The following is a 23171-nucleotide window of genomic DNA, read 5'->3' on the forward strand; positions in this document are numbered from 1 at the left end:
ACTTCCTGAGGTCTCTTCCAGCCCTAATCTTCTATGGTTCTATGATTTTATGACCCACAGGGGTGTATAAACTCCTGAGCTTCTGTCTGATTTACTACCAATCTGGGCTCCCCGCCCCGCTTTTGGGGGGTGAATGCCCCTTAGCCCTAATTACTGACAATCTTTCCAACCCCCAGCAGGACCTAATATCTTCAACCCTGATGGAAAGCGAAGGAAATCTGGGTTGGAGAGTCACCCCTAGGCCTGGTCTTATAGATCCACGGCAGGTGATCGAGGTGCCTTGGGCGGGTCGATGGGGCTGGGTCAGCGCTGTTGAGCTCAAGCAGGTGTGTCAGACGTCCGGGCTTTACACAAAATGTGAGAGCTCCTAGCTTGTCTTTTAAACTCACCTTGCTGGTTTTATTCCCCACCCCCGTTTCTCCTGCAGGCGTTTCAGCTTCTTGGCTGGGAATCTGTCTTTTTTCTTAAATACCCGGGATCTGGCAAGCTATTGTATTAGACCGACATACGGCCCTTGAAAACAAACCAACCTGCCCCATCAAACCCTTCGTCTTATCTAAGGCCCCCGTAACAGACACACGGATGGTCACAGTGGCCTTTCCAATAGATATTGTTCACAGATGCCAAGGTTTCCTAGGTTTGAGCTCACATTTCATCCCGGCACCATCCTCTGACTTCACCCTTTTGGATTTCTTACAAATCCTCTTTTTCCTCAGCAGGGCTCTGTGAGGTTTGTGCGGATCGGCCAGGCAGTATAATGCCCTAAGCCGGGATCCTTCGACTGGCTAATTCTCTTTAAACCACTGTCCGGGACGCTCGCGTTTTGCACAGCGTTTACCAAGGTGACACCGTGGGCTACATTTTCGTGGGTGAAGCACAGACGTTGCGTGGGATAAGCTACGGCTTCTTCGCAGGCCCGGGTCAGCACACAGGCCCCGGCGCTTGCAGTTTCTATCCTCTGAAGTCCACGCAGTCATGATGCTGCTGGCCCGGCGCGTCCCTAACGCGGCCCCCACGATCTTCCGTAAGCTTCTGGGCCGAGGGCCTTCCTTCCGTCCGCACAGCTGTCTTCCTCGTCCCGCGCGGGGTCCTCTTGAGCAATGCGTCTTGGCGTTGAGCAAAACCACGCTGGGCCTGATTCCTCTTCGCTCTCTGAGGCATGGCCGGCCAGGGCCTCCGGGGCCTCTAGGAAGGCCTCAAGCTGCCGAGTTTCAGGGAAGGAACAGCTGTCAGTCCCCTGGGTTTAGATTTATCCAACCCCAGGTCGGTTCCCACCCCGTTGAACCCCATGCTTCTGGTCATGTGTCAGTCTTGGGGGTGGAGATTACAGGTGGGCGGGGCCTTAAAGGTCAGGGGCGGGGACAGTGTTTCTTGACGTTGTACCCTTCGATGGCTCCCATGCTTGGGTCAACCCTAAACCTCCAAGAGCCAGAAGCTGGGAGTGGATGACCGGGGCTGGATCACTCGATAATTGCCCCGTTCTGTTCATTCCCTCTGAAGCACCCAGCACTGGCCACTGTCGGCAGACAGGACACTGGGCTAGGTGGACCTTTGGTCTGACCCAATGTGGCCGTTCTCATGTTCTTATGAGTTTGTCAGGGCTGAGATTGGAGTTGCTTGTAAAGAAACAATGAACTTTTTGCTGGTTGGCAACAAGGGGCTTCTGTGTCCCGGGAATCAACGGTGAAGTCACCCCAGAACGGTGCCCTAGTTAGTTGTATAAGCCCCGTGAAAGATGGGTGTCTGCCAGCTTACTGGAGTTGGCTTCCCCTCTCCAGAGATAGGACCCCTCCGGCGCAGATGGTGCAGTGGAGGGCTTGGGTGAGGATGAGACACATGCCCTTGGCTTTACAGTGCCCCCTGTGGATGACAATTGTGATGCGTTGGAAACGGTATTAAAATTGTGAGCGATCAGTTTAGATTCTCAGTGGGTTTCCGGGTCCTGTTGGCAGGCTAGGGGGCTCTGTGAAGAAGCCTGTTATCAGAGATATTTCTGCAGAGAGCCAGCCTAGAGTAAGGCCAATCCAGTTGTGCCCCTCTGCTTTTTAAGGAGCAGCCTGTTTTGTTTTCCTCTGTTTTGCGGGTCTTGTGTGTTATTGAGCTGGATTCTAAGCAATAAAGTCATGTTACGTTGGTACCTTCCAGACAGGCTGTTTAGGTTTGAGCTAACTTCTCTGTGTGTTTGCCATGAAAGTTAACAAGTATGGCAAGGCACCAATGAGAAAATCGGAGGGAATATTATGCTGGAGTTGCTTCAAACCTGCTGTTCTGAGAAATATCAATGAACTAGTTTTGCATTCAATTGTCTTGTCTGGAGCAACTAGGATAAGAGTTGGAAAAGGCCAGGGTGCCGCCTGGCTTTCTGGTCAGATGGGGCGGATGGGAGATTCTCTCCACACGTGAATTTTAACCCACCCAGATGCTCACCGAACATGTCTGCTGGGTGGGAAAGTTCTCCTCGGCATTGGGATTTTGATAGGAATTTGGTTTTTGACAATGGCAAATGGGTGATTTGAGGCTGAACTAGGGTTTGAAGGGAAATTAAAATGTCAATGGGAAGTTTTCCTGAAAAGTGTCTGATTCCTTGGGTGGGGGTGGGGGGGAATAAAATTTGAGTTTTTGGCCCAAACTTGTCAGGTTTTTGGCTTTTCTATGAAAAGTTGAAATTTTCTGTTTTCTGAGGATCTTTTACTGTTTTTTTGTGTGTGTGGAAAAACAAGGTATTGGACACAACAGATTTTTGTTCCACAGAAAGTGTGTGATTTGGGAGGGGGATTTTCTGATTTATTTTTAAAAACCAAAAGCTTGAGATGCTTCTGGCTTCTTTGCCAATAATGTTGCTGGCTGGTTTCTTTGACAACAAGTTGAAATTTTGCATTGGAAATAGACGTTTGTTTTCCGTGCCAGAGTCTTCACATGTGGGTGACGGTCACTGGTCACAGCTGGGTGCGAGATTTCGTTCATCACAGTGGAAGTGGAAGAGTATCACAGGAGGAGAAACTGAGATCGCGGGGCGCGGTCACATCGTGCCAGGCGCTGCACAGACCCTGAGTGACCGCAATCTAAACAGAAAGAGGAAAGTTTTTGCCGGGCCTGTGAAGTTCTTACGTTCTGCACTGCTCAGTTTGGATGTTTGTCTCGTGGTCTGTAACACGGTCACTTCTGAACCCTGTGTCTGACCTATCCCTGGCTCTAGAAAGGTCTGAGGTCTAGTGGGTTAGAGCAGGGGGGGCTGGGAGCCAGGACTCCTGGGTTCTCTGCTCACCCTATGTCGGTGCTGTTGCCCCCCAGTGTGTCGCCAGTCCAGGATCCCTGGCTGAAATGTTTGGGGCGGGGGGTGCCCCATGGGTCCAGGGACTGTGACAGGTCAGCATCCGTTTGCTCGGCTGTCTTTGTTGTAGAGGGTCCCTCATCTCAGACCAGTGGGTTGTGTCAGCAGCTCATTGCTTTGAAAGGTGAGTCACTTGGGGTGGGGAGGGACGAGGGGACAGGCAGATGTCCTGCTTGGATCCTTGCTGGGAGAGCCATCCCCATGCGGGGTTATGGGCAGCTGTTCTGCAGCTGCCCCACCCCAGAGGTGGCTGCATCTCAGCACCAGGCAAGCCATCCCTGTGTGGCGTCACTGGGCAGTTTTTCCTCCGCTGTCCTGCCCCAGAGGTGGCTGCATTTCACAGCCACATGAGCCCTGTGTGTTATTGTGGGTGGTTCTTTTCCTGCTGCTCCACCCCGGACCCCACTGCATTTTTGCCCATGTTTACAATCCATCTTCCCCCACTGATTGTTGTTTTCTCTCTGCTCCCCATCTCTGGTCCTCAGCCTGCCTATTCTGTGAACCCTGGGGGGTGCGGGGGAGTGTGGGTGGGTTAGAAACTAGCTCTCCAACCCCTCCCTAAGCCAGGTCTGATCCCCCATGCACCAGATCATCGTCTATCCTGATTACGAGAGGTGCAGCCATTCAGCCGATGTCGCCCTAGTGCAGCCGCCGAAGCCAGTGCGATTCAGAGATGAAATCTGCCCCCTCTGCTTGCCGGGCCCCACTGATCCTCCCGTGCAAACAGCCATGCTGGGTCACCAGCTGGGGAGACTGTTACTCAGGTAGTAAGACCATCCCCCGGGGGAAGGTGCTATCGCTCCGTGTCTAAAGCCCCATGCTCCTGGAGTCCTGGGATTCCTGCTGCACCTTGAAATAAACCCAGCCCAGCACTGTAAAATTTGTGGCCGTCACAAAGCTTGGTGGAAAATTTTGCTGTTTGAACGCTCACGGGGCCAGACTGAAGCCAGAGACCCTCCGGTGTTACTCCTGGGTCCGCCCAGAAGGACGATTTGAATGGGCAGCACTGTCCCTCTCAGGAGTTAGCTGGTAGCTTATAACCTGTCAATAGCACCAGGACTGGCCAGAGGCATCATCAGTGATGTGGGATCTAGGGCACCAGTTGAACTGGGGTAAGTGACGGGGCTCTGGGGACCGGGAGCAACCTGGATCTGGGGTGGAAATGACCCTTCACAACGAAGTCCACTTTGCCCGGGTGGCCAGAGAGACTGGAGAGTCTAAGACTGTCCATGACGTGACTTTTCTAGGGGTCCAGGAGTTCCCATTTGTTCCTGGCATGGCGAAATCTCATTACCGGCAGGCCGCCGGGTTGGGGTGTCTGCCCAGGCTGCCCCGAGGTTGGCACTCACGGCCGTGAGCCGCTCCAGACAGGGTGGCACAAACTCCCCCGGAGACTGGCGAATTCCCCATGGCGGCCGGCCTTAAGGAGCCCTGAGCTGACGCTGCCCCCTGGTGTCGGTCAAGGAGGCTGCAGACGGAGGGGGTGGCCCGTTGGCTCGGGCGGGAGAGTTTTGTGTCACAGGTTCGGGTCCCGCATAGGCTTTGCCATGTGTGTGTGTGTGTGTGTGTGTGTGGGCGGCGGTGTGGTGTGGCCAGCTGGGAAGGGGAACGGATGCCAGTGTGGGGTGGGTGGATGTGGGAGGAAAGGGGGTGGGGACTGGAGCAGAGGATGAGGGTGTGTGTGTGGGTGGGGAGGAGGACAGGGTGGGACAGAGAGGGATGGGCAGGCATGGGGGTGGATCCAGGGACCCCGTTCTCCGCCCCCTCTCCGTCGTCCCCCCACCCCAGACTCCGCAGGAGATTCAGGCCCAGCCTGCAAGGCCCGCTCTGCACCATCCACCCTCACCCAGAGCCTGGCAGGGACCCCGTCAAACCCGAAATGGTCCGGGCGCCTCCTGGATAGGACCCGCGCCCCCGACACTCATCGGCCAGGGCAGCAGCTCAGCTGGAACTCTCTCGCCGTCCACGCTCCCGGCACGGCCCGCGTCATGGAGGGAGGGAGAGCTCAGTGGTCTGAGCATTGGCCTGCTAAACCCAGGGTTGTGAGTTCAATCCTTGAGGGGGCCATTTAGGGATCTGGGGCAAAAATTGGGGATTGGCCCTGCTTTGAGCAGGGGTTTGGACTAGATGACTGCCTGAGGTCCCTTCCAGCCCTGATATTCTCTGATCGAGCTGCTCCGGCCCCAGGAAGGAATTTGCTACCCATTTGTTGTAGCGGTTGGTGCAGATCTCTGGATCCGCCCCCCTTTTTTACTGTTGATAGTCTGGGTCTGAGCAGCACCCGCCCCCAGCTCTGCTCCAGTCCCATCCCCAGCCTCCGCATGGCTCTGAAGCCAGCGGTGGGCCTGCCCCCAGTCTCGGCTGCTGGCAGTGGCTTCTCTGTTCTAACCCACGAGACCCCACTCCCGTCCTAGAGCCAGGGAGAGAACACAGGCATCCGGGCTCCCAGACCCTGCTGCTCTAACCCACCAGACCCCAGTTCCTTCCCAAAGCCAGGGAGAGAACCCAGGAGTCCGGGCTCCCAGATCCCGCTGCTCGAACCCACCAGACCCCACTTCCTTCCCAAAGCCAGGGGGAGAACCCAGGAGTCCTGGCTCCCAGTGGCCCCTGCTCTAACCACTAGACCTCGCTTCCTTCCCAAAGCCAGGGGGAGAACCCAGGAGTCCTGGCTCCCTTCCCCGCAGCCCCACCTACCAGTGGCTATTCATACCCTCGCCACGCCCTGGGAGCGTCTCCTTCGCGGTCAGAGCCCGGTCGCTGGGCAGGAGGAAATAGAAACTTTACTTTCGTTTCCCCAGGATTACACCTTGGACACGGGCAGAGCGAGCTGTGGGACAGGTAACGGGGGGCCAGTGACCGTCCCCGGGGGGCAGAATCGCCCCCTCCAGTCTATCCCCCCCCACCACTCCTACAAGGCAGGATCATCCCCCAACAATCCCCCTGAGATTTGAGTGGCTGGTTTCAAACCAGCGGCAGCTGGGGGGCACCAAAGGCAAATCCCGGCCAACCCCCGGCCTCTGGCTGGGGCCCGGCCCCCGCCCCACCAGCGCAGCCCCGCGGGTCCCCTCGCAGCGAGCCGCGCCCGGCTGCCAAGCCCGAGAGCTGCTTGAAAAGTCCCGAGCGGCTGAAAATCCCGCTGCGCCCGGGGCACTTGCGCCCCGGTGGGGAGGGGGGCGCGGATGGCAGCGGGATCTCCCCAGGTGCGACGGCTGGGGACGCGCGGTTTCCTCCTGCAACAGAGACGGAAATGAGTAGTGTTTAATGCCAGGGAGCCCGGACTCCTGGGTTCTCTCCCCAGCTCTGGGAGGGGAGTGGGGTGTAGTGGGTTAGAGCAGAGGGGGCTGGGAGCCAGGACTCCTGGGTTCTTTCCCCATTTCCGGGAGGGGATTGGGGGCTAGTGGTTTTGTGCAGGGGGGACTGGGAGCCCAGACTCCTGGGTTCTCTCTCCAGCTCTGGGAGGGGAGTGGGTCTAGTGGGTTAGAGCAGAGGGGGCTGGGAGCCAGGACTCCTGGGTTCTCTCCCCAGCTCTGGGAGGGGAGTGGGGGCTAGTGGGTTAGAGCAGAGGGGGCTGGGAGCCAGGACTCCTGGGTTCTCTCCCCAGCTCTGGGAGGGGAGTGGGGGCTAGTGGGTTCGAGCAGGGAGGCTGGGAGCCTGGACTCCTGGGTTCTCTCCCCATCACTTGGAGGAAGGAGTGGGTTAGAATGGGGAGGGGAGCTGGACCCCCTGGGTTCTGGGTGCAGTGGGGCTGTGGCATGAGGTGCTGGCCAAAGAGAGTTTGCTCATTTCTTGGGGTGCTAGTGGGGATGGGGGTGTGCCCAGTACACAAGGAGAGCCCTGGGGAACTCAGCACTCAAGAATTGGGATTAGGACATGGAGTGTCCCATCCCTGCTCTGTGCCTCAGTTTCCCCCTCTGCCAGCCCTCCTGTTTGAGCACAGTGGGTGTGAGGGGGTTAATCCATTGGTGTCCTGTTGACTCAGCTCTCCAACTGAGTTTGGTTTTAGTCCCAGCCCAGGAGGAGTGGAGATCGGTGGAGCCCAGCCTGTCACCCGCGGCATTATGGGAAATGCAAATAATAAAGGGTAAGCGCTCCAGTCCCACCCCATTCAGGTGTAACCCATTCCAGCCCTGGGGCTAGAGTCCACGATTCCTGGCTCACAGCCCCCCCCCACTCGACTCCAATCCCCTGCCCTGCACCCCCCAGCTGGGATAGAACCCAGGAGTCCTGGCTCACAGGCCCCCTGCTGTGTGTCTCCCAGGCCGATCCCACCCCCCTCCTTGAAGCCAGCTCCAGAGGGGATGGTGGAGCGACTCCAGGAGGACGTCACCTGCTCCATCTGCCTGGACATCTTGGAGGACCCCGTCTCCATCGTGTGTGGCCACAACTTCTGCCGGGGCTGCCTTGCAGCTCACTGGAGTGGGGTCTCGGCATGGGGGTACCAGTGCCCCGAGTGCCGGGCTCCCTGCTCCAGGAACCGGACGACCCCAGACACACGTCTGAAAAGCCTGGTGGAGAAAATCAGAGACCTGCCACATGAAAAGACGTTGACAGCAACAGGGACAGCGAGCCCTGAGGTGGGTGCAGCCCACCTGAGGCTGGTCCAGAGATGCAGCCACCTCTGGGGCGGGGCAGCGGGGGAACAGCTGCATGTTTGCTCCCTGCAGCACGGTGTCCCCTATCTCCATGCTGGGGCCTTGGGGTCGGGGGAAGGCCGGCTAAGGGGATTCCTGTGTCCCTTTAGCAACCGCTCAGGTCTCTGGGCTCCTAAGGGGGGAGCTGGGCACTCAGGGCTCAGACCTGCTGATAAGAAATTAACCCCCGAGCTAACAGGCTGTGACTCCAGACGGGGGCCCCGGTGAGGGGACATGGACTAGCTGGAAGTGGGGGGGAGAGGATGGGACACGGGGCCTTTCCCCTCTAGGGGGCACTGGCTTGGATGTGGCCCATGGTGGCACTGGCTGGTCCAGGGGGTGGGAACGGGGCTCTGATCCGGGGGAGAAGGGACTCACCAGCTCAGGGGTGGGGTCCCAGCTCTGATCCTGCTCTGTCCCTGCAGCCGGGGCCGAGGGCTCAGCCGGGGCCGGGGCACCCGGTGCAGCTGGTGCGTCTGGACGAGGAAGGGGGCCTGACCCTGGACAAGGAGGCCCTGAGCCGCTGCCTGGAGCAGGGTGGGGTGGGGGACGCCCCCGTCTGCCTGGTGTCCATCATCGGGGAGCAGCGCCGGGGCAAATCCTTCCTGCTGAACTACCTGCTGCGCCGGCTCCGGAGCCTGGTGAGTGCAGCCCTGATCCCCTCCCAGAACCAAGGATAGAACCCAGGAGTCCTGGCTCCCCCCCCCCCCCCGCTCTAACCCACTAGACCCCACCCTCCCCTCCCAGAACTGGGGATAGAACCCCGGAGTCCTGGCTCCCAGCCCCCCTGCTCTGACCCACTAGACTGTCTAGACCCTTGTCTGTGTGTCTGTCTCAGCCTGAGTCTGCCTGTCCATCATCTTTCCAGTGCTCTGGTCCCCATGCTACTTGCCCGCTCATAAAATACTCACAGTCCCCCTTCCCCCACCACACTAATTGCGCCGCCCCCCATGTCTTCTTCTCCCCCCCCCCCCCCCAGGATGTGAAGGATGGATCCTGGATGGGCCGGGAGGAGGAGCCCCTGGAGGGGTTCGAGTGGCGAGTTGGTGCCCGCAGCATCACCAAGGGGGTGTGGGCGTGGAGTCAGCCCTTCTGGGTCCCCTCCGAGGGGGGGCAGGTGAGTGGGAAGAGGGGTGGGGAAATGGGGTGGGGGGACGAGTGACTGCAGCAGATCTCTACTTGGGGGAGCGGAGCAGACAGAGGCTGGGTGGGCTCGGTGACCGGGGCCTGGGATGGGAGGCAGGGAACACTGTGCCCCCAAGGGGCTGGGTCTCACTGGGTGCTGGGGCATGTGGGGGTCAGAGTGGGGAGCTGGCGTGAGACACTGGCCCCTGGCTCCCCCCCAGGTGGCCGTGCTGCTGGTTGACACCGAGGGCTCCATGGACATCGCCAGAGACACGGAGACCAGCGTGAAACTCTCCGCCCTCTCCATGCTGCTTGGCTCCTACCAGGTAGGCACTAGGGGGCGCTGTGCTGCAGGGAGCGGGGCAGGGCTCAGCAGGGGGCGCTCTCCCATTGCAGCCAGGGCCGGCCCCGATGCTCCAGGTTGGCACTAGGGGGCGCTGTGCTGCGGGGAGAGGGTCGTGCTGGTTTCTGTCTCTAACCCTGTCCTCTCTGATGACTTGCAGATCCTGAATGTTTCCAGCCAGCTAAAGGACCCCGATCTAGAATATCTGGAGGTGAAGGGGGAGGAGGGAAGGACGTGGTGCCATTCTCCTAGAGCCCCAACGGGGTAGTCTGCCCATTCTACAGCTGGAGAAACTGAGGCCCAGAGAGAATCAGTGACTTGCCTGAGGTCACATGGGGAGTCTGTGGAACAGCCAGAGATAGAACCCAGGAGTTCTGGCTTCCAGGTCCCCCGCCCCGCTGTTTTAACCACTAGACCCCACTCCCCTCCCAGAGCTGGGGATGGAACCCAGGAGTCCTGGGGCCGTATCCAGCAGGGCCCAGCTTCTGTGCTGCTCCAGGGTCTGGAATTCGCCCCTGCCCGAGCTCCATGCCGACTGAGAACACGGGTGTTGCCAGGACTCAGGGAAGTCTCAATATTTGGCATCTTGGTCAATTCTGCTCCTACCGTCGGTGGGCACAGGGGGCAAACAGAGCCCCTGGCATGCGGCGGGGGGAGGGGAACCTTGACGTGCAGTTCTGCCCTTCGGCCACTAGGTGTCTCTGCAGCAGAGGGGGAAAGCCCTGGGGCCCGGGGAACAGACCCAGACCAAGCTGGAGCTGCAGCTCGGTGGGTGGCAGGGGGGTGTTTGTTGGTAGGATTTCCACCCCCACCTGCCACCAGGGCACACGCTGCCTCCCTGCCCCAGGGATCTCAGGCCCCTGCTCTCTCTGCTCTGCAGATGTTTCTGCACGTGGCCGAAGAGGTGGGAAAGGAATACGGGCTGGAGTCCATTCAGGTGAGACGACATTCCCCCCCCATTCCCGCACCCTGCCCCATGCAATCCCGTTGTCCCACTGCAAAGGATGCTCCTGCCCCAGCCACTCCCTGCCCCACACCTGAGGGGTTCAGCCTTCCCCTCCTGAGATTGTCCTGTCTCCCCTGCAGCACCTAGACCTGCTGGTGCGGGATTGGAGCAACTCCCCGGTCCTTGGAACGGACGGTGGGAAGGAGCATCTGAGAGACGTCCGACAGGTGACTGTGGGGCTTGACACGGGGCCTTTGCCCTCTGTGGGGTGCTGGCTCCAAGCTGGCTGCAGGGCAAGGGCCTGGCTGGCTCAGGGGAGCAGAAAATGGGTCCCGGAGTATTTCCCTCTGTTGATATCTCACTTCGCTGATTTCCCCGGCTCTGGCAGATGCTGGCGGCGAGGTCCCCTTGGAAACATCCCAAGGCCCTGGAAGCGCTGAGCAGAAGCAAAACCCGCTGTTACCTGATGCCCTTCCCTGGCAAGCGGATCATGACTGGAAGCCAGGGATGCCTTAGAGGTAACGTTTCCGGGACAGCGGCTCTGAGCCTGCACGACGGGGCGTCTCCATCTCTGCCGGGGAATGGACCGTGGGGGGACGCTCCGGCTCTGGGTTCATTGCCATGTCTCTCCCCTTTGCAGACATGGATGAGGATTTCCGGGACAGCCTGAGGGACTACGTCACTGGCCTGGTGGCCTCAGCCGGTCAACACGTCTGGAGGGACCGGCACGGGGCGCTGGTGACTGGGTCACAGCTCGCTGCCAAGATAAAGGTGGGGATTGGCCAGCTGGGCATGGGGTCTCAGTAGGGGGCGCTCTCCCATGGCGGTCAGCACTGTCCCCAATACCCCATGATGGCGCTAGGGGGCACTGTGCTGCGGGGAGCAGGGTTGGGCCTTAGCCCTTTTTGCTGAACTTTTGTTAATTAAGAATGAGGGTTGTATTTACAGCCTAGCAGAATCCCAGCTTGGATGATTCTACCGAGCCTTCCTAAATCATCCAGGAAAGTTCTTCATTTCCGCCACCAAACTGATTCCCACCGTTGTCTTATGGCCGTTCCCCAGCTGCCCTGCCCCAGAGGTGGCTGCATCTCAGCGCCGGGCGAGCCATCCCCATGTTCCCACTTTTCTAAGCACCTGTGAAGTCTGTATTGTGATTGCTTGTGCTTGCTTTGCAGACATTCTCTGATCTGATGAAGAAACATTGTTTCGGCTTCTCCTCTCCCCCTCAGGTACCTTCTCTGCCCGTCTCTGCCTCTGACCTGGTCAAGGGGTGTGTCCCTCCTCCTGAATCCACTTCCGATGTAAAACTGTAGCCTACTTTCGCCTTGCCCAAAAGGTGGCTGCATCTCATGTCGGGCAAACCATCCCCATGTCGTGTTGTTGTGAGTCTATTCCCCAGCTGCTCCTCCCCCTCCGACAGTATTCTTGCCAGCAAGTTAAAGAAGTATGGGCTGGATGAATGCACTATAAGGTGGATAGAAAGTTGGCTAGATTGTCGGGCTCAACGGGTAGTGATCAATGGCTCCATGTCTAGTTGGCAGCCGGTGTCAAGTGGAGTGCCCCAAGGGTCGGTCCTGGGGCCGGTTTTGTTCAATATCTTCATAAATGATCTGGAGGATGGTGTGGATTGCACCCTCAGCAAGTTTGCAGGTGACACTAAACTGGGAGGAGTGGTAGATACGCTGGAGGGCAGGGATAGGACACAGAGGGCCCTAGACAAATTAGAGGATTGGGCCAAAAGAAATCTGATGAGATTCAACAAGGACAAGTGCAGAGTCCTGCACTTAGGACAGAAGAATCCCATGTACCGCTACAGACTAGGGACCGAATGGCTAGGCAGCAGTTCTGCGGAAAAGGACCTAGGGGTTACAGTGGACGAGAAGCTGGATATGAGTCAACAGTGTGCCTTTGTTGCCAAGAAGGCCAATGGCATTTTGGGCTGTATAAGTAGGGGCATTGCCAGCAGATTGAGGACGTGATTGTTCCCCTCTATTCGACATTGGTGAGGCCTCATCTGGAGTCCTGTGTCCAGTTTTGGGCCCCACACTACAAGAAGGATGTGGAAAAATTGGAGAGGCCCCCGAAGGGCAACAAAAATGCTTAGGGGGCTGGAGCACATGACGTATGAGGAGAGGCTGAGGGAACTGGGATTGTTTAGTCTGCGGAAGAGAAGAATGAGGGGGGATTTGATAGCTGCTTTCAACTACCTGAAAGGGGGTTCCAAAGAGGATGGCTCTAGACTGTTCTCAGTGGTAGCAGATGACAGAACAAGGAGTAATGGTCTCAAGTTGCAGTGGGGGAGGTTTAGGTTGGATATTAGGAAAAACTTTTTCACTAGGAGGGTGGTGAAACACTGGAATGTGTTACCTAGGGAGGTGGTAGAATCTCCTTCCTTAGAAGTTTTAAGGCCCAGCTTGACAAAGCCCTTGCTGGGATGATTTAGTTGGGGATTGGTCCTGCTTTGAGCAGGGAGTTGGACTAGATGACCGCCTGAGGTCCCTTCCAACCCTGATAGTCTATGATTCTCCCCCAACCCCAGAAGTGGCTGCATCTCAGGACTAGGTGAGCCCATCCCTATGCAGTGTTGTGTGTGGCTGTTGCCATATGCTCCTCCCCAGAGGTGGCTTCATCTTAGGAGTGTGTTGACACTTGTTGGAAAATGTTTGTTTTTTTTCCCCCCAAAGAGAAATTTGAGTTTCCGGCGAAATATGAAAAGTTGAAATACTTGATGTGGTGTCTCATGGGAATTATAGTTTGGCTCTGCATGCTCCCTTTTCTCCCCATAAATCAGCTCTCTGGTCGGACTGCAACTCCCATGATGCACCATAGAGGAGGGGATGATGCATCATGGGGCTTGTAGTTTGGGTGCCTGGCTTCAGGCTGAGCTGCCGTGGTGGCTCATGGGAGTTGTAGTTTCACACTGGCTCGTGGCATCGCTCTGTTACATGAGGTTGCTGCAGTTGCTAGGTGGAGACAGGGCCCCATAAACTGCGGCTCACCCCAGTCTTGTCCTCCCTGTGCAGATGGCCATCACCTTCCACAACCAGAGAGTCCTGGACAGGGCCAGCGCAGACCACACTGTGTTTTTGAGGGAGAAGGTGAGTCTGTGAGGTGGGGGCCCCTGTGCCCCAGCCAGGGGAACCCCGGGGAACTGTCCTGGCCAACCCCACTGGCTGTGGGCTTTGGGGTAGGAGATGGGACCTCGTATCTCCAGCTCCCAGGATCACTATAGAGATGGGAGGTTCAAACTCCTGCACAGGGGTTGGGAGTGGGGGAGGGAATAAGTTTGCCCTGTGGCCAGCTGCAGTGGTGGAGGCGTCATGGCCCAGGTGGCTCACGGGCTGGACCAGGAGTCAGAACTCCTGGCTTTTGTTTATGGTGCTGTCGCAGACTCCCCTGGGCTCATCACTGAGACTCTCTGGGCCTCGGTTTCCCCATCTATGAAAGTGGGAGAATGATCTTGCCCTTGGGTGTTTTAGCCTGTGATCTTTTTGGGGCAGGGATGGCCTCTCACTGAGTTTGTGTGCCACGTGAGGGAGGGCCTCCATCTCGGTCCAGGTCTGTGGTGCGCCCAGCATGAGGGGGCCCCCCATCTCAGCCCTGGTTTGTGCCGTACCCGGCACGAGGGGGGGCCCCCATCTCAGTCAGGAGGGTGGGGTCCATGCAGCGCTTGCCCCTTCTAACGCTCTTGGCCGTCTCCTCTCCCGGCGGGCGCAGGACGGCGACTCCCAGAACATGTTCACCTGCCTGAAGGTGCGGCCGAGCAAGATGGCGGAGCTGTTCGCGGAGCGGCGCGGGCAGGTGCTCTGGCGGTGCCGGACGGACATGTGGGAGCCGGCGCCGGAGAAAGAGGCCCAGCTGACGGAGCTGGAGGCGGTGCTGACGCGGGAGGCCGAGACCTTCCTGGAGAGCTATGGGAAGCGCTTCAAGAAATTCGCCATTTTGGCGGGCGTGGGCGCGGGGGTGCTGGTCCTGGGACCGGTGGGCGGCGCTGCCGGTGCCGGGATCGCCGCCGCTGCCATCGCTGCCGAGGTGGCGGTGGCCATTGGGGCTGGGACGGGCGCCGTGGCCGGGATTGTCGTGGGCGGGGGCGTGGGTGGGGGAGTTGGTGGGAACATCGCCCAGAAGGATAGGCAGAGGGCCAAGGCTGCTGGCGGCGGGAGGGAGGAGGAGGACGGCACTGAGGATCTATCCGACGAGAAACCCCTGATCTGATCGGTGCCCCCCCACAATCTGGGGCTGACGAATGGGGTGACAGGACAGCAGTGTGGCCTGGACACGTCCCCCAGAAGCCACCCCAGAGCAGGGAGCCATTGCCCCCAGATTCTAAGAAGGGACGTTTAGATCCTCTCGTCTGATCTGCTCTGCCACCCAGGCTGGAGAATGCCGCCCACTTCCCCCTGCCTTGGGCCCGATATCTCCTTTGCACTAAATCATTTCCCAGAAAGGCGGCCAGTCCGGCTCGGAATCCGGAAAAGACAGAGTCCCCCACTGTTTTCCCGCTGGTGAATCACCCGCGCTGTGAGAAATCGGGTGCCTCGTTTCCAACTGGAATTTCTCGCTTTAACTTGCAGCCCTCGGTTCTCGCTCTGCCTTCCTCCAACGTTGCAGGGCCACTCCGGCTGCAACACATAGCACTTGGAAACGCCCTGCCGACGGTCCTGTCCCGAGATCACCCGCTGGGGGTGACCGTGGGCGCCTGGCTTAGTTCCTACAGCGGCAGCCATGTTGTCTGGTCCTGGAGGATAGATATCCAGCCACTCCTCTGAGCGGGAAGGCGGGTCCAGGGGAGAGGGCACAGAAAGACGTGGATTGGGTTTCCTGCTCTACGATGGGCTTCCTCTGTGACTTTGGCCAAGTCACTTAGTTTCTCTGTGCCTCAGTTTCTCATCTGTATACTGAGGATAATAATGCATTGAAAGATGTGAGGGATTTGAGTTCTACTGAGAGAAAGCGCTATCCAAGAAACAGGTATCGTTATTTATTCTGCAGGAGGGCTATAAAACCATCCAAAGCTAAAGGATTTTCTGTTCAACACCCATGAACGCACGCCGAGCAGGGGACACCGTCTGATCAACTCCACAGGAAGGCTCAGCTCCTACCCTTCGGCGCTGGTGAAAAGCCAGGAGTTGGACTTGAGGATTTCCAACCAACGAGGGCTCGGGCTAGGGGTACTCTTCAGCTGTTCCATGCCCATGCCAGCCTCAGCTGGTGCCTACGATCCCATAGACCGCTCTAGCGTGAGGTACGGGGTCAGCTCCATCATGGCTTTGCCTTGGTGAGCTGGGAGCGCCCCTTCCCATCACAGATTCCAAGGCCTGGATAACATGGACCTTGACCCTGCCCTGAATTAATTCCTGCTTGAACTGGAGTGATCTGTTAGAGAAACTTCCCATCTCTATTTAAAAATGGACAATGATGGCGAATCTGCCACGACCCTTGGTAAATTATTCCAATTGTTCTGACTGTTTAAAATTTCTGCCTTACTTCCAGTCTGAATTTTGTTGAGCTTCAACGTCCAGCCATCGGAGCATGTTAGACCTTTCTGTGCTAGACTGAAGGACCCATTATGAAATATTTGTTCCCCAGGTGGGTACTTATGGACTGGGATCCAGTCACCCTTAACCTGCTCTTTGAGTCCTATCTTCCTAAGTACTCCTTGGAAACCTAATATCAGGGCTGCAGGTTTTCAAAGGCTGCACCTCTTGGTACCTAACAAGAGAAAGCAGAAGTCACTTGAGACTGTGGTCTGCAAAGTGTCCAATGGGAGAGGTTAGGCTTCTGCTGGAAGGTGGCCAGTCAACAGGTCTTGGGTGCAGGACAGTCTCAGAGCAATGGAGGCATTTAAGCAATTTCCTTTGTGCCCAACAGGAGGAAAGATATTTGGGGTACTGTGTTAGGGTGTCAATGTAGGGATGAGTGCGTGCGTGAGTCTGTGAGCACCTGTAAATGACTGTCATGGGGAGTGCTAGAGAGTAATCTCCCAGATCTAAATAACTGTGAAGTTCTGACTCTTCGAACCTTGCATGGTGAGTTCCTAGTTTTGGGACAAGTCTCCACAGAAACCATCAGCTGTAATTCCGTTCAGGGAAGAACGGAAGGGCTTTAAACTGCTCCTGGGGGAATTCTGCGCCAAAAAAATTTAAAATCCTGCGCAGAGTTTAAATTTCTGCACATTTTATTTATCAAAATAACCTTATATAATCACACCAGTTTCATTTATTTTGGTAATTTATTTCAAAATACCTGTCGGCAAGTATTTCTGTAACAGTCGAGACACCCACACAAATTCCCCTAGGAGTAGAAAGTTGAAGAAACCCTGACAACTCAGTTCCTGCTTTTGTGCCCCCTCCCTCCCCTGCTTCCCTGAGCCCAGCTGTCCCCACCTCCTCAGTCCAGCCAGTAGGCCCTCCTCAGCCCAGCCATTCACACCTCCTCCCCTGCCCAGAGCCTGCACCTGTCACCCAAACCCCATCCCAGAGCCTGCATGCCAGACCCCTCCCCCACCCAAACTCCCTCGGAGATCCCAACCTCTCACCCCTTCTGCACCCAAACTCACTCCCAGAGCCTACCCCCCAATCCCATACCCCAGACCTCCTCCCCCATCCAAAGTCTTAGGCAGGTGGGGGGTGGAGTTTTGGGGGGCAGGGTCTGGGTCGCATGAGTAACATTATTGGCCCCCTGGGAGGATTTGAGGACTGGCACTGGCCCTAAGGTAAATTGAATTTGAGACCCCTGCCTTAGATCTTAGTAGCACTGGATGAAAGTTTGAAGGCTGATCAATGTAGATTTGGCTTGACTGAAACCTTTTAGGGCTTAGTGTCAAATTCTTTTGATCAGGGGGGCGGGGGGGGGGGGGAACCTCCCAAAGCTTGAAATGGTTTGATTTTTTTCTGATTGAACTTTTCTCTAAAAGAAAAGTTTCATTTGACCAGAAACAATTTCCCTCCTGGACTTTTGGGGCTTTTTTTGGGGGGAGGAGGGGTTCATTTCAGATCAACCCCAAATGATAATTACCCCTCCCACATACTCCAATTTTCCGAAGGGCCAGAGAATAGAAGATTAAGTTGGGTGGACACAGCTCTGCCGCAGGGCAGAGGGCTACACCAGTGCGTCGGGGCTTCTTTCGATCGAACTAATGTCTAAGCTACCTGTCCCTTGCTGCAGTTTAAGCCGGTATCTTCTGGTCCTGCCCGCAGTGACGAAGGAAAACAATTGCTCACCCTCCTCTTTATAAACAATCTCTTACGTACTTGACTACTGTTCCCATGCGTCCCCCTCGGGTGGCTCTTCTCCAGACAAAACAAACCCAGTTTCCTCCAGTCTCTGCTTGTCGGCTGCATTTCCGAGAGGATGGGCCCGTGGACTTGCTCATGACACGAGCATGATGCTGTGGATACCCGTGTCCACAACGCCCCTGTGCTTTTGCCACCTCAGCGCTGGCGTCGCAGGGCTCGGTCCAGGCCGGGACACACGCCAGGAGCCGCGTTGCTGTGGGTTGTTTCCCAGTGCGGGCTGGGGGATACGCTGACCCCACCGTGGTACTTCCTTGTCTTCTGGGGCTGGTCAACCCACAATGCTCACGGATCCACTGTCTCCGTGGAAGCAGGCACCCCACGCCATTGGGTTTCACCTCATTTCCACCCTCTCCTGAGCACCTGGCGCTTAGACAGGGGGTGTTGTTCTCTTCAGCTGACCCGGGCAGGCCCCCCTGTTGGGAGACTTTCCTGGGCGCCTGGGACTTTGCCGTCTCTCCAGGTTTTCGGCTGGGCCGGGGTGGGCACAGGAGGGGCTCAAAACAGAACTCTTTGCCAGGCCGGGCCGACGGCCGTCCATTGCGCTCAGCGGGAACGGTTCGGGTACCCAACATTTGCCCCGGGCCCCGGCTTGAAAACCAATCCTGGCCCAAACATCCTGCAACACCCATGATGTCAGCGAGCTCCAGGCTTCCGTCCTTGGTGAACTCCCATGGGGACAGTCCACTCAGGGTAATATACCTGCCCGGGCATGGGTGTGTCACCGGATGGGGCTAGAGTCCAGGGGTGGGGCCAAAGCATGTGGGTAGGGCCATGCTGGGGCCCATGTGCCTAGGCCTATAGGGGGCTGGTTAATGGATGCTGAGGGGTTGAAGGGAAGGTCTGAGGGGACCCTGCTTGATCGCAATCTCTCAGGACTGAGATGCAGCTGCCTCTGGGGAGGGGCAGCTGGGGAACCTTCTAGGGTAACCCTGAGATAGGACCTGGCTCCTGGACTGGGCTGTGAGCATGAGGGAGGCTGGTGGTGGACAGCTCACTCTGGGAGGTAGCCACGTGGGCTCTGTGGGTGGGGGCGAAAGCACCCCTCACTACCCAACCACAGCCCCTATGTCACCACGACCAGGAGCGCCAGCCCCTCTGCCATCAGCCCTGTCCTACTCCTTTTTAGCACTGTCCCTGCGACCTGTCTCCTCCACCTCCCATCACAGTTCCCTGCCCAGCTCTCTCCATTGCTCCCCTCTGCCCGTGGGATGTAAGAGATGCAGAAGAGAGAGGGGTGGAGATCAACCGCTGACTGCCCATGGGCCTGAGTCTGCAGAGAGCCTGAGCCCATCGCTCGGAGAGGAGGGAGCTGCTCTGAATATGCCTCTAGGGGGCACGACTGGGGCATCCAAATCACAGGCAGCTGGGCTTGGATCGCTGGGAGGTGGGCAGTCTCTGTGGGGGGGGGGGTGGATTCCAGGTAGCCCCTTCTACAGCTCCATAGCACCCCCTGCATGTGATTCTGAGGGGGATGCTGCACCCCCACGACTGGTGATCAAACATAAAACAGTTTTGCAGCAAATTGTGGCCCTGGGCTCCAGGCCGCGTGTGTGGGTGGCATGCTGGGGAGAACGGAGGAGCTGTGTCGTGTGTGGAGTGGGGTGCAAGGAGTTGGCCAAACAGCTCCCAAAGCAGGGGGAACGCTCATTAAGCCTGGGTTTTCCCTGGGGACCTGGGACTTTGCCGTGAACTGGGGCTTGGAGGGGAATCGGGTGCAGAGAAGAGCCACAGAAAGGAACCGGGGGCTGGAGTGAAAACGTTGGAGTGGGAGACGAAGCTGTTTAGTGTCTCCAAGAGAATCCGAGAAACGTGGGGCTGGAAGGGACTTGGAGAGGGCACCAAGTCCCATCTTCGGCACTGAGGCAGGGCCAAGGAAACCTAGATCAGCCCTGACCAGTGTGTGTCTGACCTGCTGTCAAAACCCTCCAATGACAGGGATCCCACCACCTCCCTGGGGAGCCTGGCCCAGAGCTGAGCTACCCTGAGAGTTTGAAAAGTGTCTCCTAATACCCAGCCCCTTGCTACAAGCTAAGCTGCTTCCTTCTGGTCTGCCCTTCGCTGGACACGGAGCACACCCGCTCGCCGGCCTCTTTAGAGCGACCCTTGTTCTCCCGTCCTAGCTCAGCCTTCTCTTCCCCAGGCCGAACCCAGCCAGGACCTGCAGCCGTCCCTCGCCGGCACATGAATGGGTTTGTCCTCGGAAATGGAGGAAGGGAATGGGCATAGAAGAGTTTTATGTCCACACTGAGCCCTGCCAGGTCCTCCCCACAACCCACAAGCCCCCTGGCCCTCCGAGAGCTGGGTACAGAACCCAGGAGTCCTGCCTCCTAGCTCTCCTGCTGTAACCCACCAGCCCCCACTCCCCTCCCAGAGCTGGGGAGAGAACCCAGGAGTCCTGGCTCCTAACCCCAACCACTAGACACCTCCCCCCCCCGCTCCTGGAACTGGGGATAAAACCCAGGAGTCCTGGCTCCTAGTAGCCCCTCCTCTAATCACTAGACCTCACTTCCTTCCCAAAGCCAAGGAGAGAACCCAGGAGTTCTGGCTCCGCTCCCAGGGGCTGTTCATATCCTCCCCTGTGGCTCCACCCCGACCTGAGAGCCAATCTCCTTCGCGGTCAGAGCCCGGCTGCCGGGCAGGAGGAAATAGAAACCAGCTGAGGTTTTACTTTCGTTTCCGCAGGATTAAATCTTGGACTCTGGCAGAGCGAGCTGTGGGACAGGTAACGGGGGGCCAGCGACCTTCCCTGGGGGGCAGAATCGCCCCCTCCAGTCTATCCCACGTCCCCAGAGAACCCCCCTGAGATTTGAGTGGCTGGTTTCAAACCAGCGGCAGCTGGGGGGCACCGAAGGCAAACCCCAGCCATATCCGGGCCTCTGGTTGGGGCCCGGCCCCCGCCCCACCAGCGCAGCCCCGCGGGTCCCCACGCAGCGAGCCGCGCCCGGCCGCCAAGCCCGAGAGCTGCTTGAAAAGTCCCGAGCGGCTGAAAATCCCGCTGCGCCCGGGGCACTTGCGCCCCGGTGGGGAGGGGGGCGCGGATGGCAGCGGGCTCTTCCCAGGTGCGACTGCTGGGGACGCGCGGTTTCCTCCTGCAACAGAGACGGAAATGAGTAGTGTTTAATGCCAGGGAGCCCGGACTCCTGGGTTCTCTCTCCAGCTCTGGGTCGGGAGTGGGGTGTAGTGGGTTAGAGCAGAGTGGGCTGGGAGCCAGGACTCCTGGGTTCTTTCCCCATTTCCGGGAGGGTAGTGGGGGCTAGTGGTTTTGTGCAGGGGGGACTGGGAGCCCAGACTCCTGGGTTCTCTCTCCAGCTCTGGGAGGAGAGTGGGTCTAGTGGGTTCAAGCAGGGAGGCTGGGAGCCAGGACTTCTGGGTTTTCTCCCCATCGCTAGGGGGAAGGAGTGGGTTAGAATGGGGAGGGGAGCTGGACCCCCTGGGTTCTGGGTGCAGTGGAATCAGGTGCTGGCCAAAGAGAGTTTGCTCATTTCTTGAGGTGCTAGTGGGGATGGGGGTGTGCCCAGTATACAAGGAGAGCCCTGGGGAACTCAGCACTCAAGAATTGGTTTTAGGAGATGGAGTGTCCCCGCCCTGCTCTGTGCCTCAGTTTCCCCCTCTGCCAGCCCTTCTGTCTGAGCTCAGGGGGTGTGAGAGGGTTTATGCATTGGTGTCCTGTTGTCTCAGTTCTCCAACAGAGTTTGGCTTTAGTCCCAGCCCAGGAGGAGGGGAGATTGGTCAACCGGAGCCCAGCCTGTCACCCGCTGCATTATGGGAAATGCAAATAATAAAGGGTAAGCGCTCCAGTCCCACCCAATTCAGGTGTAACCCATTCCAGAGCTGGGGCTAGAGCCCACGAATCCTGGCTCACAGCCCCCTCCCCTCACTAGACCCCAATCCCCTGCCCCACGCCCCCCCCAGCTGGGATAGAACCCAGGAGTCCTGGCTCACAGGCCCCCTGCTGTGTGTCTCCCAGGCCGATCCCATCCCCCTCCTCGAAGCCAGCTCCAGAGGGGATGGTGGAGCGACTCCAGGAGGACGTCACCTGCTCCATCTGCCTGGACATCTTGGAGGACCCCGTCTCCATCGTGTGTGGCCACAACTTCTGCCGGGGCTGCCTCGCGGCTCACTGGAGCGGGGTCTCGGCTTGGGGGTACCAGTGCCCCGAGTGCCGGGCTCCCTGCTCCAGGAACCAGATGACCCCAGACACACGTCTGAAAAGCCTGGTGGAGAAAATCAGAAACCTGCCACGTGAAGAGACGTTGACAGCAACAGGGACAGCGAGCCCTGAGGTGAGTGCAGCCCACCTGAGGCTGGTCCAGAAATGCAGCCACCTCTGGGGCGGGGCAGGTGGGGAACAGCTGCATGTTTGCTCCCTGCAGCACGGTGTCCCCTATCTCCACGCTGGGGCCCTGGGGTTAGGGGGAAGGCCGGCTAAGGGGATTCCTGTGTCCCTTTAGCAACCGCTCAGGTCTCTGGGCTCCTAAGGGGGGAGCTGGGCACTCAGGGCTCAGACGTGCGGATAAGAAATTAACCCCCGAGCTAACAGGCTGTGACTCCAGACGGGGGCCCCGGTGAGGGGACATGGACTAGCTGGAAGGGGGGGGGAGAGGATGGGACACGGGGCCTTTCCCCTCTAGGGGGCACTGGCTTGGATGTGGCCCATGGTGGCACTGGCTGGTCCAGGGGGTGGGAATGGGGCTCTGATCCGGGGGAGAAGGGACTCACCAGCTCAGGGGTGAGGTCCCAGCTCTGATCCTGCTCTGTCCCTGCAGCCGGGGCCGGGGGCTCAACCAGAGCCGGGGCTCCCAGTGCAGCTGGTGCGTCTGGACGAGAAAGGGGGCCTGACCCTGGACGAGGAGGCCCTGAGCCGCTGCCTGGAGCAGGGTGGGGTGGGGGACGCCCCCGTCTGCCTGGTGTCCATTGTCGGGGAGCAGCGCCGGGGCAAATCCTTCCTGCTGAACTACCTGCTGCGCCGGCTCCGGAGCCTGGTGAGTGCAGCCCTGATCCCCTCCCAGAACCAAGGATAGAACCCAGGAGTCCTGGCTCCCAGCCCCCCTGCTCTAACCCACTAGACCGTCTAGACCCTTGTCTGTGTGTCTGTCTCAGCCTGAGTCTGCCTGTCCATCATCTTTCCAGTGCACTGGTCCCCATGCTACCTGCCCGCTAATAAAATACTCACAGTCCCCCTGCCCCCCGCACTAATTGCGCTGCCCCCCATGTCTTCTTCTCCCCCCCCCCGCCCAGGATGTGAAGGATGGATCCTGGATGGGCCGGGAGGAGGAGCCCCTGGAAGGGTTCGAGTGGCGAGTTGGTGCCCGCAGCGTCACCGAGGGGGTGTGGGCGTGGAGTCAGCCCTTCTGGGTCCCCTCCGAGGGGGGGCAGGTGAGTGGGAAGAGGGGTGGGGAAATGGGGTGGGGGGGATGAGTGACGGCAGCAGATCTCTACTTGGGGGAGCAGAGCAGACAGAGGCTGGGTGGGCTCGGAGACCAGGGAGTCAGGGAAC

At 58.4% G+C, this 23171-nt stretch overlaps 2 protein-coding genes across 3 annotated transcripts in view; both read left to right on the top strand.

Moving 5' to 3' along the window:
• The first annotated feature begins 6037 nt into the window (after positions 1-6037).
• On the top strand, positions 6038-15862 carry LOC102930083 (RING finger protein 112). 2 transcript variants are annotated; one of them, XM_037898732.2, is made up of 14 exons: positions 6038-6169; positions 7335-7412; positions 7590-7905; positions 8388-8603; positions 8942-9079; positions 9309-9413; positions 9591-9641; positions 10311-10367; positions 10517-10603; positions 10765-10894; positions 11017-11147; positions 11552-11605; positions 13400-13474; positions 14094-15862. In XM_037898732.2, exons 2-14 carry the CDS (start codon positions 7390-7392, stop codon positions 14589-14591), a joined length of 1881 nt encoding a protein of 626 aa, XP_037754660.1. In that variant the 5' UTR covers positions 6038-6169; positions 7335-7389; the 3' UTR covers positions 14592-15862. The 2 variants fall into 2 exon arrangements, with proteins under 2 accessions (XP_037754660.1, XP_043405606.1); XM_043549671.1 differs by lacking the exons at positions 6038-6169; positions 11552-11605.
• A 4392-nt stretch (positions 15863-20254) lies between these two features.
• LOC114018310 overlaps positions 20255-23171 on the top strand; it is a 71511-nt gene continuing 68594 nt past the window's right edge. Inside the window, exons 1-2 of the mRNA XM_043548298.1 lie at positions 20255-20396; positions 21353-21459. Coding sequence (XP_043404233.1) covers positions 21437-21459 — 23 coding nt within the window. The 5' untranslated portion in view covers positions 20255-20396; positions 21353-21436. The remainder of the gene's footprint in view (positions 20397-21352; positions 21460-23171) is intronic.

Source organism: Chelonia mydas, chromosome 6 (genome assembly GCF_015237465.2).
Source record: "Chelonia mydas isolate rCheMyd1 chromosome 6, rCheMyd1.pri.v2, whole genome shotgun sequence".
Classification (NCBI taxonomy): Eukaryota; Metazoa; Chordata; order Testudines; family Cheloniidae; genus Chelonia; species Chelonia mydas.

Bases quoted from the DNA above. Each gene is read 5' to 3' on its own strand.
- LOC102930083 (XM_037898732.2), top strand. From the start codon at position 7,390: ATGGGAAATGCAAATAATAAAGG. The intron at 8,604-8,941 runs GTGAGTGCAGCC...CCCCCCCCCCAG, and splicing joins TGCGCCGGCTCCGGAGCCTG to GATGTGAAGGATGGATCCTG. The intron at 10,368-10,516 runs GTGAGACGACAT...TCTCCCCTGCAG, and splicing joins ACGGGCTGGAGTCCATTCAG to CACCTAGACCTGCTGGTGCG.